Raw genomic sequence first — 17,582 nt, 5'->3', positions numbered from 1 at the left:
ATGAGGAGGGCTAAAGGACCTTTTCTCATCGTTATTGACTTCTATCTTAATGGGCATGGCTTAATTGGAATGCTTCCTTGCATAAATGCCTAGAAGGGTTTGAAAGTTATATTGGGCTGGACACTCGATGGGTGAAGTTTCTGAAATATTACGTAGGACAGTTCAGCCTGAGAGAATTTCTGATTTCATCAATATATGAATAAAGTTCCTTACAAAGGATTTGGACTGCAGTCATAGTTATCTTCCAATGCTTCAGCAATGAGCAATTGTCTAGCCTACCCCAGTCTCTCAAAAGTAACCTATCTCAGTATTTTGTCTAATCTGCCCCTTCTTCATGTGCTGGGGCGCATGGCCTTCAAACAGACAGTTTAGTTAGAGATGTTATGAAGTAAAAACCTCCGTTCGTAAAGTGCTTTATCACGTCTTGAGGACATCCAAAAGCATTTTACATCCAATAATTTTTATTTGTGCAAGCTTGGGGGCTGTTGTTATATGGGCAAGCATGACCGCCAATCTACACAGAGCAAGATCCCACAATCAGCAAGTGGAATGAATGGCCACTTAACTGATGGTTGAGGGAAGAATGTTGACCAAGAAACCAGGAGAACTGTCTGCTCTTTGTTGAATATTGTCGTGGATTCTTTAACATCCACCAGAATAATGGTCGTAGTTTGAGTTATATCAAAGTGTTGTGCATAGTTTCTCACCTCTAACCTGTAGAGTTTGCACTGATTTTTACGTTTGTTCTGAAATAGGTGAAGATCCTTTAGCAGATGATCAGGACAACCATGATATTAACTCAGTTGCTGGAGTTCTGAAGCTCTACTTCAGAGGACTGGAAAACCCACTCTTTCCTAAGGAAAGATTTAATGAGCTCATTCCTTGTGTCCGTAAGTATTTGTTACCCATCGTCATCTTCATGCACTGTCTATCTAGCCCTCCGTCTCGCGCTCTCTCTCTCTCTTTCCCATTTCCTCTGCCCCTCCCTCTCTCTCCATCTCTCTGTCTCTCTCTCTCCGTCTTTTTCTCTCTCTCCTTCTCTTGCTCCCCATCTCCCTCTCTCTCTCGCTTACCATCTCACTCTCCCTCTCTCCCTCCCCCGTGTGTCTCTCGCTGTCTCTCTCTCTCGCTCCATCCCTCCCTCCCTCTCTCTCGCTCTCTCTCTCCTTCCTTCTCCTTGTCTCTCTCTCCCTCTTTTCCCCCTTCCTCCCCCTCCTTCCCCCCTTCCCCCCCTCTTCCCCACCTCTCTCTCTCTCTCCTCCCCCCCTCCCTGCCTCTCTCTCCCCCCCTCTTCCTGCCTCTCTCTCTCCCCGCCTCTCTCTCTCTCTCTCTTGATGGAATTGTCCACTCCCGTTGGCAGTGACGTGAGGGGACAGAGTGATGAGAAGGCCAAAAATCAGTTTGAAACCACTTTGTGATCGTCCACTCTACCCATCAATGGCGGGCTGCGTTTCCTGCCACATTGGGAACCTAATGTTAATACTTCAGCACCTGCTCTCGAGAATCATTCCCCCCACACTGGATCATCCGGGCACATCACGCCAACGTGTTTCACAATTGTTCAGAAGCGACATGCGCCTGGTGCAGTTGCGCTTTGCTCGGAGCTTCGAGGTTTGTTTGCCTACCTTGCTTCGGGCAGCACTCGCAGCCATTAGTGCCAGGCTTCGCAGGCATCACCACATCACTTTTCAGGGCACTCATGGGCTGGACTCTACCTACCAGACCAGCCATAAGGCGAGGGTGGCTTTTCAATGGCCACAGGGCTAGGGCTTGCTTGGGGAAGGGGGTTATCCCAGGGTGTGTAGTGGAGCGGGGGGGGCACATGTTGATCTGTGCAAGTGGCCTCAAGATGGTGAGGGCTGAGGAGGCAGTCTCCAGAGGAGATGAGGTCAGATGGAGATGTGAGGGTGTATGTGAGTGAGCGAGTAGTGATGTCCCTTGAGCTGGCAGTGAGTGAGATGCCGGTGAATGTGTGATGGCCTTGTGAGTGTGAGTTTAGAGTGATGAGATGGTTGCCTTACCCTGACGGCATGGATGAGATCATTCATCCTCTTTTTGCACTGGATGGCCAACCTCTTCTGTGCAGCGTTGGCACTGACCACCCCCACCATCGCCTACCAAGCTGGAGTGGTGAGATTGCTGGGCCTCCTGTGGCCAGAGTGGGGGTGGAGGACATCACGGTGGGCCTCCAAAAGCCATTCCAGTGACGGGTGACTGAACTCCTCTTGGCTTTCAGGGCCATGTCTCCTCTGGAGCAGTCCTGGGCTGCAAGCATTGAGAACTGTGCATGTGGCTGCAGTTTAAATATGGCTCCCAGCATGAAGTGGTGAGGTAATAGCGTGGTGGGCAAACCAGAGTCTGGCCACCGGTGATCCGGCATGTTTCCTGTGGCTACATAATTAATGAAGCAGGAAGTGGACGATACAGTGCAAAAATCCACCATTGCAGCCAGCGTAAAATGTCATTTTTCACACCCAGAACCGCACTTAGTGCAAATCTGGACTGATTCCGCCATCTGTCCCCCCTCTCTACTGGCACCCCCTCTCTCTCAAATTAGACCAAATTTGCTTGAGATTTTCTTCATTCAATTCCTGTTGGGTTTCTTGAATATTCTGGATGTGTTTTAATTTTTTTAATTTGTGTGACATTTACTTAATGAGAAACAAAAACGGAAAATGCTGGAAAAACTCAGCAGGTCTAATAGCATCTGTGAAAAGAAAAAAGAAAGTTAACGAGTTTCGAGTCCGTATGACTCTTCTTCAGACTAAGGATCTAAAGAGCTCTGAAGAAGAGTCATACGGACTCGAAACGTTAACCCTGTTTTTTTCTCTCTCTACACAGACGCTGTTTGACCTGTTGAGCTTTTTCAGCATTTTCTGTTTTTGTTTCAGATTTCCAGCACCCGCAGTGTTTTGCTTTTATTTATTTAAAGAGGCAGTTTCTTTGACAAATTTGATGATGCAGGGGATATGTTCCCCATACAAATCTCTGAGCTCTATTCAGTTAAAAACAAATGTGCATTTAATGCAGCTTTACCGTGTCCTCAATATATCTCAAAGCAATTTACAGCCACTGCATTATTTTGAAAGTGTGATCCCTGACATCTAGGCGAAGGTAGCAGCCAGTTTAAAAGGGATCCTGTTGTGGAAGCTTCATCATGACGAGGAGTCACACTAGGGTGGTCTTTTTCCACAAGATACATTTTGATTATTGGAGAAGGGAGCAAGGGAGATTTACTAGAACGGTACTAGGAATGGGTGATTGCAGCTATGTGGAGAGACTGGAGAAGCTGAGATTGTTCCCCTTCAAGCAGAGAAGGCTAAGAGAAGATTTAATAAAGGTGTTGAAAATTATGAGAGGTTTTGTTAAGATAAATACACTGTAATTTCAAAGGGCAGTTAAGAGCCAATCACATTGTCATGTACATTGCCACAGAAGGCTGTGGAGGCCAGGTCATTGAGTGTATTTAAGACCGAGATAGATAGGTTCTTGATTGGTAAGGGGATCAAAGGTTACGGGGAGAAGGCGGGAGAATGGGTATGAAAAACTTATCAGCCATGATTGAATGGCAGAGCAGACTCGATGGGCCGAATGGCCTAATTTCTGCTCCTATGTCTTATGGTCTTATAGACAATCAATGTGGGTTTCCTTCCATACAGGACATTAGTCAGCCCACTGGGCTTTTACAGCGACCCAGTCACTTCATGTTTCTTCTTTCCAGAATTTGCTTTAAAAACAACAAACCCTAATTCTCAGAACTGCCAATGTGGGATTTTAACTTCCGTTCTCGGGATTTTTAGTCTAGGTTTCTGGATTATTAGCCCAGTGATAGAGCGTTATCACACCCTACGATATCATCTTTTTGTGCAATGTGTATGTTTGTTATCAGTTCAAACAGTATGTGCTACATTCCTGGCAACTCAAAAGCCCCAGTGTGAAAAAGAGTCACCACCCACCCCAGATTGCCTTGGTGACTCCCAGAATTCAAGACTGAACACTGTTATGATGCAGCAGATGATGTGTGCCAGGCGGACTAAATCCACAAGGGAAACTTGGCCGTGCTATCAAAACGGTTTTGCAATTTGTATTTATTATGAGATGTGTGCACTGAATTGAGAAGGAATAAGCCCACCAAACCTTTAGAGATTTTAAAAATTAAATTAAAACATTTATTAACAAAATATAAAAAAATTTCAAGCACATACATAATATGACAAATTACTTGCTACTATAATAACTCCTAAAATTCCTAATTAACCTGACCCCCCAGTTACACCCCCTTTAAGGCAACGGTCCAAAATAGATTTTAGATTTAAAACAAACTTAGCAAGTTAACACAACACCCACTTGACAGTGGAATTCCGAATGGTTTTTCCTCAACTTCAGTTTCGTTATATAGCAGACTTATGCACACATGCTGGAGGCTTCATTAAGGCTATTTCAAACACTCCTGTTAGATCTTACACGGCCTTTATTCTCTTTTACATATGTTTCTCTATTTTCAATATGTAAATTCTATTGTTCCATATGCCTTTGAAACTGTATCATCCTCATAATAGAAAAACTTTCATGTTGCCAATATATATTGTCAGTAACCTTTGGGAAAAATAAACATATTCCTTAGCCTTGCTTATCTGGTTAGTTGTAAACAGACTAAGATCCCTTTGTAATTCAAATAGTCCCTTCATTTATCTAAAAATGCAAATTCCCATCACACCTTACATGCTAAGCCAGCATCCATGTTTACTCATTAGCAAGTCAAGCACCTAACTTCTTTTGATGATTTCAACCTTGCAGCCTACTTGATTCAATGTAATTGAATCACACACACACCCAAATATACTTACCCCCATAAACCTACTTCACAATAAACCAGAAAAATATTATGAAAATGATCATACTTTCATCACAACACAGCAACCCAGGAGGAAAAGTCATTCTGATCCGGCTCGTAACCAATAGAGCCGCAACACACCCACACCCAGCATGCAACATTGCCCTGGTACATGCCAAACAATGCAATAGATTGACCAGTTTCTGGAGAACTAAGCATTGTGGGTATTGTAGCCGCCATCATTGACCAATTGCCACTGGAATTGACATCTCAGACAAATGGTGAGAGCCTTGTGTGGCGATCGAGCAGGATGGTGTTTAAAATGACAGAGATTGGATGGTATAGGTAGTTGGGAACCAATTTCCTGCAATCCAAGAACAAGAGGCAAAAATCTTAAAATTAGAGCGAAGCCGTTTAGGGGTGAAATCAGGAAGCACCTTTGCTTGAAAAGGGCAGTGGAAGTTTAGATTCTGAAAAGCTGAATCAATTGAAATTTTCAAGGCTGAGATTGATAGATTTTTGTTAGGTAAGGGCATCAAGGGATATGAAGCAAAGGTGGAAAAATGGAGTTGAGGTAGAGATATCTGTTGTTTCATCTCAGGCAGTCAACACTAGGTATGAGTGTACCTAATCCATACAGGTATCGTAATAGCTCTAATAGCTCTGGAGAGAGTGCAGAGGAGATTTACAAGAATGTTGCCAGGGTTAGAAAAGTGTAGCTACGAGGAGAGATTGGATAGGTTGGGGTTATTTTCCTTAGAACAAAGAAGGCTGAGAGGTGACTTGATTGAGGTGTACAAAATTATGAGGGGAATAGATAGAGTGGACAGGATAAAATTGTTTCCCTTGATGGAGAATTCTAGAACCAGGGGACATAGATTCAAGATAAGTGGCAGAAGGTGTAGGGGGGACATGAGGAAGAACCTTTTTACGCAGAGGGTAGTGGGTGTCTGGAATTCGCTGCCCAAGTTGGTGGTAGAGGCAGAAACTTTAAACTCTTTTAAAAAGTACCTGGATCTGCACCTAAAATGCTGTAAGCTGCAGGGCTATGGGCTGGGTGCAGGAAGGTGGGATTAGAAAGGGCAACTGGGTGTTCCGGCTGGCATGGACAAGATGGGCCGAATGGCCTCCTTCTATGCTGTAACTTTTCATTCTAGGATCTAATTGAATGACAGAACAGACTTAAGGGGCTGAATGTCCTCCTGCTGTTCCTATGTTCTTATCAATGGGTGCGCCATTTTGTAATAGGTGTATACCTCAGAGGGGAAACCATCCTGCAGCTACCCTTGACTGTACCTTCAATGAGCAGTAACATTCTCGGATTGTATTTGTTGTTCATTGGGGTCCTTGTTGATCTGCATACCCTTAAAACTGGCGATGACCTGGTCAAAATGTTTGTGTTAAGCTGCATTTTCCCTCCCTAACAGCATGGACTGCAGTGGTTCAAGAAGGCAGCTCACCACCACCTTCTCAAGGGCAATTAGGGATGGGCAATAAAAATGCTGGCCTAGCCAGCGACACCCACATCCCGTGAAATAATTTTTTTTAAATTATGTAACTTTCTGACCATTCTCTTGCAAGTACTAGTTGTGGATTTTTTAATCTATATATAGTTGCTGCTTTTTTTTTTCATTCATTGCTGCTTTTTTTTTCATTCATGGGATGTGGGCGTCGCTGGCTGGGCCAGCATCTATTGCCCATCCCTAATTACCCTTGAAAAGGTGGTGGTGAGCTGCCTTCTTGAACCACTCCAGTCCATGTGGTGTAGGTACACCCACAGTGCTGTTAGGAAGGGAGTTCCAGGGATTTGACCCAGCGACAGTGAAGGAACGGCGATATATTTCCAGGTCAGGATGGTGAGTGGCTTGGAGGGGAATTTCCAGCTGGTGGTGTTCCCAAGTACCTGCTGCCCTTGTCCTTCTAAATGGTAGTGGTCTTGGGTTTGGAAGGTGCTGTCTAAGGAGACTTGGTGAATTCCTGCAGTGCATCTTGTAGATGGTACACGCCGATGTCACTGAGCATCGATGGTGGAGGGAGTGAATGTTTGTGGATGTGACGCCAATCAAGCGAACTGCTTTGTCCTAGATGATAAGCTTCTTGAGTGTTGTGGGAGCTGTACTCATCCAGGCAAGTGGGAAGTAATTCCATCACACTCCTGACTTGTGCCTTGTAGTTAGTGGACAGGCTTTGGGGAGCCAGGAGGTGAGTTACTCATTGCAAGATTCCTAGCCTCTGCCCTGCTCTTGTAGCTACAGTATTTATATGGCTAGTCCAGTTCAGTTTCGAGTAACCCCCCTCCCCCTCCAGGATGTTGCTTGTTCACAGAGGGCACAAATAGTGCTAGCTTGGCATGTTTTTCTTCAAAGCTGCTATGAATCATACAACATGGAGACCTTCCACACTCCTGCTCAAAACAGACCAGTGTTCCTGTGCTAGTCATCAAAACATGACTGATGAACATCGATTGAGCATTTCACAGCTGCAGGATCAAATTCATAAATTCCTAAGCAAAAGAGGTTTCAAACACTCTCGAGCTTAATGGGTGCGACTGGCTTGTAAAATTCCCCCCTCTTATATCTGACGTCTCCATGGCTTTTATTGTTTGTTTTAAAGAGGCGAGCAAAACTCCCAAGCGCTAGAGATGGGTAATATGCTTTCACCATGATTAATTCCCCCTCAGCAAATACTTTCCCGCCAAGTACAGCAAGCTTGAGGCTTCCCAAATAAAAGAGTGTTTACATTTTACAGATTCAACACAGACTGCTGTGCTGAAAGCTCTCTGTGCATAAAATTTATGAAGTGAAGCCTGTTTTGTTTCCATCTTTAAGTCGCAGAGAGTCTACTATTTCTTCTTGCCGCTGCTTAGCTTCAAGAGCATAGTGCACAGACCCACATACAAGCCTCCCATTTTCGTCTGTGCTCAGAACTTCAATTTTAGGTTAGGTCCATAACAATTAACGGTTCCCCAGACAAGACTCTCCATTGGCTTAGCCAGTTGGCTAAATCCTTCCTTGAATGAGATGGCTAACCTCTAAGGAGAGACTGAGCAGAATATCTTTTTCTTTATTCTTTCATGGGCTGTGGGATTCGTTGGCTAGGCCAGCATTTGTTGCCCAATCCCTAATTGCCCTTGAACTGAGGGGCTAGCCAGAGGGCTGTTAAAAGTCAACCACTTTGCTGTGGGTCTGGAGTCACGTGTAGGGCCAGACCAGTTAAGGATGGCAGGTTTCCTTCCCGAAGGGACTTTCGTTGAACCAGATAGATTTTTACCACAGTGGTTGATAGTTTCCTGGTCACCATTACTGAGACTAGCTTTCAGTTTCGGGTTTTATCAATCGAATTTAAATTCTATCAGCTGTCGTGTGCCCAGGGCATTAGCCTAGGTCTCTGGGTTACTAGTCCAGTGACATTACCACTATGCCATCATCTCCCCACTTATTGGCCTATGTTCTCTGGGATTTAGAAGAATGAGAGGCGATCTCGTTGAAATCTAAATAATTCTTAGAGGGCTTGATAGGGGAAATGCTGAGAAGCCATTTCACCTGGATGGGGAATCTAGAACTAGAGGTTAGTGTCTTCACTCAAAAGGTTGTGAATAGATTTTTGAACATTAAGAGAATCAAGGAGTCGGACAGGAAAATGGAGATCAGGTCGAAGATCAGCCGTGATCTAATTGAATGGTGCAGCAGGCTCGAGGGGCCGAAGGGCCTATTCCTGCTCCAATTTCTTATGTTCCTTATGTTCAAAATGAAGGGCCTCCAGTTTCACTCATTGTTAACACTGGAGGGCAGGAGTACAGGAGGGTTCAGCCTTTCTTTGAGAATCAGGATATCGTGTGAAATTAATTCCTTTGAAAAATAATATAGATCTGGCTCACTCACTCTACAAGTCACATCAACAATGCCCCTAGGCGGATGATCACATCCCCCTCAAATGTATGAATGTGGTGCAAATGAACAATGTGCATGGCTGAGCCTATGTTAAAGGCATGTTTACCTTGTAGATCTGCCCTACAGGGATCTCGTGGACAGAGGGGATTTTTATCCGATGAGTCTGATCTTGTACAAAGAGCATCGCATTGTACGCATTTCGCATCTTCAGTTTTTATGGTCAGCTGAGATCCAGGTTGAATTGTTTAGCCCACAAATGCCTGATTAGCAGTAATTAGTGGAATTCTGAGAGCAATTTGCAGGGTTTTGCCATCACCCTCTCGGTTTGTTTAGCCTCATGTAATGATAATGATTCATAACTTGATGCCCCTGTTGGGTATCTCTAAAGCAAGGTTCAATCATTGAACATGTCTGGTTGCCTGCAAGATCAATCCTTGATGGAGGATGAATAACTTGCCCTGAATACAGCTGAAGAAGTGTTAACATAAGAAATCACCTTGTATCACCTGGAAATGAGCAACATTTGTCGAATCGATCCTGAATGAAATGAGGTTTCCTAGCTGTTTGAAACAAAATGCACAGCTTTGAAGCATGCGGAGAGATAGGCACACAGACGTATAACACACACATACACTCAACACTACACATACCACACGTTACAGAGATGTACCCGCAACCTGCGACACACTACACACACCCGCATATATGAAACATAAACACACACACATGAAACAAACACACATATAACATATATGTAGAATATACAGACACAAAACCTGTTAGAAATCCTCCAGATGATTTATTTTACAGTCTCCCTACAATACAATGGTACATTTTGAAAATACCTCACTGGCTGTAAAGTGCTTTGGGACACCCTGTGGTTGTAAAAGGCACTACATAATTGGGAATTCATTTTCTTTCTTTCAGCGCTCCTAATATAAATGGTCTGTCTGTCAAAGCAGATCAATTTTGCCTCGTTTTTGGGTTACCAGATGTAGGAATAGGACTGTAACCTTGTATACTTGGACTGGTGCTGGACTGTAAGAGTAAATTGGCAGAGGCACAAGCGTCAATGAAAAGCCTGATTCAGATGGATGGCTGCCATTTAATATTTACTGCGGCAAAGCAGAATAGCGAGCCAGATATCATCTGTAACTAATAGATCGCTGGCAACCTGATCCTGCATGTCATGTGACGAGCTGTGGGGTGACAGAAATGTTTGAGGCTAATTTTCCTGGAATGGACCTTTCCTGGCCGGAGCCAGTCACAGAGATCCATGGCAGGAATTTATAGCAAGGGGTGGTTTTGAAATAGTGCTGTACTTTCTTAATTAACCTCAGCATGTGCATTTCCATTTAATTTCCTTACAAACTAAACGGGTTCCAGATAGTGTATGGAATGTATTCCATTGGAACTGTCCCTGTGGAGTGCGAGATTGTGGCTTTACAGAGCCCATACCCGTCTCTGGGGACATTTTGTTGACAAGGCATGAACACCGACCTGCATTTACATAGTGCCTTTTAAGATAGCGCAAAAAAAAAAGTTGCAAAGCACTTCACGGAAGCAATTATCAGTCAAAGTTTGACACCGGGCCGCACAGACAGGTTGTAGGGGAAGGTGATCAAAAAGCTTGGTCAAGTGGGTAGATTTTAAGGAACTTAAAGAAAGAGAGGTGGAGAGGGAATTCCAGAGCTTAAGGCCCCAGGCAACTGAAGGCAATGGTGTAGGGCGATGGAAATCGGGAGTATGAAAGAGGGCAGAATGGAGGAGCGTAGACATCTTGGGGGGGGCCGGGGAGGGGGGTGTCCATGGGCAGACGGTGGGAGGTTGTAGGCCTGGAGGAGGCTACGGAGGTAGGGAGGGGTGAGGCCACGGCAGGAGATTCTCTGGTTATGAGTGGATAGATAGGAAACTGCCAGGGAAGGGCAACCCCAGCCAGCTGCACAGCAGAGAAGGGGACCAACATCCAGAGAACTCCATAGCTGCATTGTTAGTCAGGGTGTAGCAGGTTAGCTATTTTTAGGGTTGGGGGAGCAGCAGGGAAGAGAACACGAAACAGTGCCACAAGCACGACGGAATCACTCCAGCAACTGCCCATACATCGGCAACCACCACAAGACCGACAAAAATCTATAGAAATGGATTCCTCCCATCAGAGAAACATTAAATGGAGTCTTGGGCTTGACTTTTAGGCCCCGCCAAGGGCAGGATCGGAGGTAAAGATAACCTTGCTTGCCGGTTCCTCGGCTCCATCCTGTTCCCCCAGGTGGTAGAGAAGGGATGGGTGTGGCCAGGCTTACCCGCCCACATGTGGCAAGCAGCCAACGGCCTATTAAAGGAAAAGAAAGGAGGCTGGCTGGAATTTTCCAAACAGCCCCCATGTCCCCGCAGGTGGTAGGATCCGGTTTAACCCGAATGGAAATGGCCTCCCGGCAGCAGGCCTGGGGTGGAGCTGAGCAGAACTCCAGGCAGGCTTTGAGGCCCTCTATGTCTGGGTGCAGGAGCTGCTGTAGGCCACCCTGTAGAGGGGCTCCCCCCTCACCCCTCCCCGCCCAACCCCATGACCTGCCATTTTTAAATTTAATTTTTTAAAAAGTTGAAGCGATGGCAGGTCCATTTTGAAGCACCCTCTCTCTCTCATACCTTCCACTACAGCCTGCTGTGCCTCTCGAGCTGGAAGGCCTCTCATTGGCCCTCCAGCTTCGAGACCCTGCCCGCCGCCCTTAATTGGCTGCCCCAGGGGAAGAAACCACAATGAGTGACTGTTTTTTCTCACAGTGCAGACTTCTGACCATTTCATCCTGGTGGTGGGGCTCAGAAACCCACAGGGGAAATCCTGCCCCTGAACACCGAACGTAGTTTTTTTTTCAATTTAGGTGGGGGAGGGAGGGGGCTTCTTGGATATGGGTCCAAGCACATTGGATATTCCGCTAATTTAAATGACGGGGATTGTGGAATTGGTAGCTTCCTGTAAGAGTATCTTCTCTGAGCACCCAAAATTTCCAATACTCGCCATATGACCCCCCACCAACAATGAAAATGTACAAGCATGAAGAGCGAGTGGAGACCATTTAGCCTATCATGCCTGTCCCCTGTGATATCATAAGATCATAAGACATAGGAGCAGAAATTAGGCCAATCGGCCCATCGAGTCTGCTCCGCCATTCAATCATGGCTGATAAGTTTCTCAACCCCATTCTTCTGCCTTCTCCCCGTAACCTTTGATCCCCTTACCAATCAAGAACCTATCTATCTCGGTCTTTAATACACTCAATGACCTGGCCTCCACAGCCTTCTGTGGCAATGAATTCCATAGATTCACCACTCTCTAGCTAAAGAAGTTTCTCCTCATCTCTGTTCTAAAAGGTCTTCCCTTTACTCAGAGGCTGTGCCCTCGGGTCCTAGTCTCTCCTACTAATGGAAACATCTTCCCCACGTCCACTCTATCCAGGCCTTTCGGTATTCTGTAAGTTTCAATCAGATCCCCCCTCATCCTTCTAAACTCCATCAAGTATAGACCCAGAGTCCTCAAACGTTCCTCAAATATCTGAAACATGAACAGACACACGCTCCCTCGCTCACTAGCTGCCGTGAAATCTCCCAGGAGAGGCCAAGTAAAGACCCAAAATCAACTGAGGGAAAAAAAAAGCATCTGAAACTTTCTCTCGAACCCACTGATCGAAACTAGTCTGGGAGACCAACGCAGGAAACATCTTCCCTTATATTAGACAATATTTTAAACACAGGGCAAAATCCATAAATATAGCTTCCAAAATGTGCACCACACTAATCCCAGACATCATAAACAGGCAAGAATTAAAGTACTTATGTCCTTGATACTAAAATTAACTTTTCATTTATTCAGCTGACTAGTATGAGTGCCACATACACCCCAGATCTAAATAAAAACAGATGGGAGAGAAAACAGGCGGAAGTTTTTAAACAAATATGTCTTTAATAAACCTTTTCATCCACACAGAAAAATATACCCCATTTCATACATTGAAATGAACATATATTGGGGGGGAAAAACCACATTGAAACCACACAAGTTGAGAGGCGTGAGGCAATCTTTGTTTAATATAAAGAAATAAATTTACGTTAAAAGTTAAAATAAAACTTGCTGGTTTTAATCAATTTAAAGATCACAGTCATGACTCTTTTTGCAAAACAAACAGTCTAAGTGCTAACAAACTAAACATCTGTATCTTCAAATAGTAGCTTCTGTCTTTGACACCACACTGGATGAACAAGATGTGGCATTATGAGGGCATAGAAGCATTATGAGGGAAGACGGTGGTGTACTGAGAATGTCACTGGACTAATAATCCAGGGGTCCAGGCTAAAGATCTGGGCGCACCATGGCTGCTGGTGGAATTTAAATTTAGTTGATTGATTAATCTGGAATATAAAGCTTGTCTCAGTCATTATGACCATGACAACTGTCATCAATTGTTGTAAAAACCCAACTTGTTCACTATAATGTCCTTTAGGGAAGGAAATCTGCTGTCCTTACCTGGTCTGGCCTACATGTGACTCCAGACCCACAACAATGTGCACTGAGCTCAAGGGTAATTAGGGATGGGCAACAAATGCCTAGACTGTGTTGAGCTGGAGAGGTGAGTTCTAGTCACATCGTGAAAGCTGGGGGGTTTAAATTTAATTTAATACAATGTAGAATAAAAAGATAGCATTGGTAATGGTGACCATGAAACTACCAGGTTGTCATAAAAAAGCCATCTGGTTCACTGATGCCCTCGAGGGGGAGAAATCTGCCCCCCCTTCCCTGGTCTGGCCTGTACGTGACTCCAAACCCACTCCAATCTTGACTGGCCTCTGAAATGGCCCAGTAAGACACTCGGTGGTATTCAAAGAAGGCAGCTCACCACCACCACCACCACCACCACCTTCTCCCGGGCAATTAAGGATGGGCAGTAAATGCTGTCCTTGCCAGTGATGCCCACATCCTGAGAGTGAAGTTTTGAAAAAAACACCCTTAACAAAAGTCCCTAGCAGAGCAGGTGTTAGGCACTCTGTTGCAAGTTTTCCCACAGGAGCAAAGTTCACCTGAAAATTGTCAATGTCGGGTTTACACAATTTACACAATCGAATACATAATAGGTTCAGTGGAAGGGTTAGGGTGGTGGGAAAACAAAAGTAATCACTCGGCTGTGCTGGTCCTAGGTCAAACAGGAACAAGTGTTAAAGTACAGCACATAAGGAGCAAAATTAGACAATCTAATGGATGATGGAAGAAGGTTTACTAGTACCTTTCAAAAGGGAAGTACTGCTAAAGGAATAATTTACAGAAGTATCAGGGAAAAAGCAGGAGAGTGCAACTTTTTTTTTCATTCACGGGATGTGGGCATCGCTGGCTGGACCAGCATTTATTGCCCATCCCTAATTGCCCCTGAGAAGGTGTTGGTGAGCTGCCGCCTGGAACTGCTGCAGTCCATGTGGTGTGGGTACATCCACAGTGCTGTTAGGGAGGGAGTTCCTGATATTTGATCCAGTGACAGTGAAGGAATGACGATATATTTCCAAGTCAAGATGGTCAGTGACTCGGAGGGGAACTTCCAGGTGTTGGTGTTCCCATCTATCTGCTATCCTTGTCCTAGATGACAGCAATTGTGAGTTTGGAAGGTGCTATCTAAGGAGCCTTGGTGTGCTCCTGCAGTGCATTTTGTAGATGGTACACACTGCTGCCACTGTGCATCAGTAGTGGAGGGAGTCCATGTTTGTGGATGTGGTGCCAGTCAAGTGGGCTGCTTTGTTCTGGATGATGTCAAACTTTTTGAGTGGGAGCTGCACTCATCCAGGCAAGTGGGGAGTATTCCATCACACTCCTGACTTGTGCCTTGTAGATGGTGGACAAACTTTGGAGAGTCAGGAGGTGAGTTACTCATCGCAGGATTCCTAGCCTCTGATGGGATATGTCTTTCAAAGAGCTGGCACAGGCAGGATGGGTCAAATGGCCTCCTTCTATGCTGTATGATTCCACATGTTGAAGTATCAGCAAAGGTTGAACCTGAAAGAAAGTTATGGAGTCTTTGTCCTAAATAAGTGCAACCAAAATAGACCAGCAATTTCCAAAGCTCATCGTAGAAAGTAAGTCAGAGTACAGTCGCTCGGTGGTCTGGCAACGCTTCCATTTTAAAATTCTCATCTTTGTTCTTAAATCACTCTGTGGCCTCGAACCTCCTCCCTATCTCTGTAATCTCCTCCAGCCCTACCACCCTTCGAGATCTCTCTGCTCCCCCATTTTTGGCCTCTTGCGCATCTCCAATTTTCATCGCACCATTGTCGATGGCCCTGCCTTCAGTCACCTGGACCTAAACTCTGGAATTCCCTCCTTAAACTTCACCACCTCTCGCCGCTCTTATCAGATGCTCGGTAGAATCTACCTCTTTCACCACAAGCATTTGGACACCTGTCCTAAAGCTCCTTGTGCGGCTTGGAGTTTGTTTGATAATGCTCCTGTGAACCACCTTGGGGCGTTTTACTGTGTCCAAGGTGCTATATAAATATAAGTTGTTGTTGAATAAGTAGTGATCAGACAATACAATTCTTTGGTTAGATTTTCAGCTTTAAAACTGTGTCCGGTGCTGTGAGCCAAGAAACAAAAGCAACCTTTAAGATAGAAACGAAGATCTACTGGAAATACTCAGTAGGCCAAGCAGCATCTGTGGTGAGAGGAGCTGTGTTGAAGTTTCAGGTCGATGACGTTTAAAGACTGGAGGTCATGCATGAGGCTGATAGCCAGTTTTGGGCTTTCAATTTTACAGAAAACCTTGGGCTTTTCAGTCAGCAAAGCAGGTATCTGAAGGGCGATCTTGCAGAAATATATAAAGCAGTCAATGGAAAGGAGAAGGTAAATTGGAATAGCACTTTAAATTAAATATCAGGAGCAGAATAAGGGGCCACAGGTTCAAACTAGTAAATGGCAATTTTAATGACTGGCAACAGAGAAGTCTTTTTCACACCGTGTGATCCACACTTGGAATTCATGCATACAGTACTGGATCCTGGAGTGGTCTAAGACATCACTGGATCTTAAGAGGTGGGGGTCATTTTGGGACCTTTCCTGATAGAGGAATTAAGATGGGCCGAATGGCATTCCTTATCTGTACTTAACCTTGCAATCTTCTAACTGCCTCTTGCAGAAGTTGTCAGGTTGGTGAGGCCAGTTCACCACAGTTAAAACTGCAATGCCCCACTAACAGAGGGGAACAGAACAAACATTTGGAACAATGAGTTCATAGAACAGCCTAATAAGTAAAACCTGAGGTTTTTGTCAGGCTGAGCGCTTTTGAATTACACAGCAGCTGATAAAAATCCATTTAATTTCCTGCAGACGTTTCTAAACTATCCAAGAATTGTTATTGCTGTTTGAGAAAAGGTTTTGGGACATATTGTTGAGTAAGAAAAATGTGCATTTAAAAATAACTTTGTTTTTTTTACAAATTGTCTTTGAAATAGGAAGTCCTACCGCTCTCTTTCTCTATATGTAACGTAAACTTATCGGACCACACGATACATGTGAACGGTCATTCCCAATGTAGCATGTAGTTTTTTAAGGGTTGATTAAATGAGGGGTGCATGGGCTCTGTAACCCTGACAGTACTGGTCCTATACTGTATAGTAGTCACAGTAAAAATATTACCTGTTCAAATGCAGCCTTAGTGACTGAGCGTGGCCTAGACCAGTTGGGCATAATGGTCTGTTTCATTTCTGTAAATTCCAGTTCAAGTTGAATATAGGAATCCTGCACCACATCAGAAAAAGATGTTAATGATGGCAACCAACATTTTGGTGACTTGTCTTTGATTTAAATATTGGGGGAAAGTAAAGTGTATTCCGTGAAAGATTGTATTCTCGTTTTCACCAATGCAAATTGCGCATTTTCACACACCTGTAGAATTATACATTTAAACCCAGTGGACTGGAACCTTGACCTTTCACCCTGAGAACATGGGGTCGAGTCCAGCGAGCGATTTTCCCAATGCCACCCGGATATTTTTGGCCGATTTGTTTAATTCTGTGCTGTCAGCTAACGCTCACCAGGTGATGGGATTGTGACTGTCACATCTGATGAATGTTCCTACACCCCCCCACCCCATTACCCACTATGCGCAACTGATGGACGGGCCCGCTGTGGAATGAGTGTGTCCCAGTTACCTGAGGTAGACGTCCAATGTACGATCGTGGTGGGCTCTGTGTCCTCAATTACCCACTACACACAGCTAATGAACAAGTCTCACTGTGGGGACAGGCATTTGGAAAATCGGTGCTTAGATTGATCTGTGTTATCTGATTATCCCTTGCGGCCTTGCAGGCAGGGAAGGTCAGGAGACTGACCAGGTCTTTACTATTGGGTGTCAGTCCACGGCGCTAAACCACTCACCAATTATTCTCTAACAATAATTAACACAGCACGTCAAGAAAGCAGCAGACAAATAGACAGAGCAGGTAATTATACTAGTGCAAAAGCATAGAGGCTTCAGTTGAAGAGGTGGTTATGATTATTGGAGGAGTGTATATGACAATTTGAGCAGCATCTGACACCTATTATTTATGTGTGGCGGCCCTCCTGTCCCATTGGTAGCACTCTCACCTCTGATTCAGAAAGTTATGGATTCAAGTCCCACTCCAGAGACTTGAGCACAAAGTCTAGGCTGACCTTCTAGTGCAGTGCTGAGGGAGCCCTGCACTGCCAGAGGTGCCGTCTGCCGAATAACCTGATAAACCAAGGCCCTATCAGCCCTCTCTGCGGGATGTATAAGACCCCATGGCGCTGTTTCAAAGAAGACCAGGGGAGTTCTCCCCTGGTGTTCGGGCCAATATTTCTCCCTCGATCA

At 44.8% G+C, this 17,582-nt stretch overlaps 1 protein-coding gene across 4 annotated transcripts in view; it reads left to right on the top strand.

The window, feature by feature from the left end:
• Nucleotides 1-17,582, top strand: part of LOC144696481 (SLIT-ROBO Rho GTPase-activating protein 1) — a 248,875-nt gene that overhangs the window by 200,193 nt on the left and 31,100 nt on the right. For all 4 annotated transcript variants that reach the window (XM_078567814.1, XM_078567812.1, XM_078567810.1 and 1 more), the window contains exon 15: nt 756-890. In XM_078567814.1, the coding sequence (XP_078423940.1) occupies nt 756-890 (135 nt within the window). The remainder of the gene's footprint in view (nt 1-755; nt 891-17,582) is intronic.

The sequence above is a fragment of the Cetorhinus maximus genome, chromosome 22 (genome assembly GCF_964194155.1).
Source record: "Cetorhinus maximus chromosome 22, sCetMax3.hap1.1, whole genome shotgun sequence".
NCBI classification, from domain to species: Eukaryota; Metazoa; Chordata; class Chondrichthyes; order Lamniformes; family Cetorhinidae; genus Cetorhinus; species Cetorhinus maximus.
Note: the sequence above shows the minus strand (reverse complement) of the source record. Positions and strands in the feature narration are given on the sequence as shown.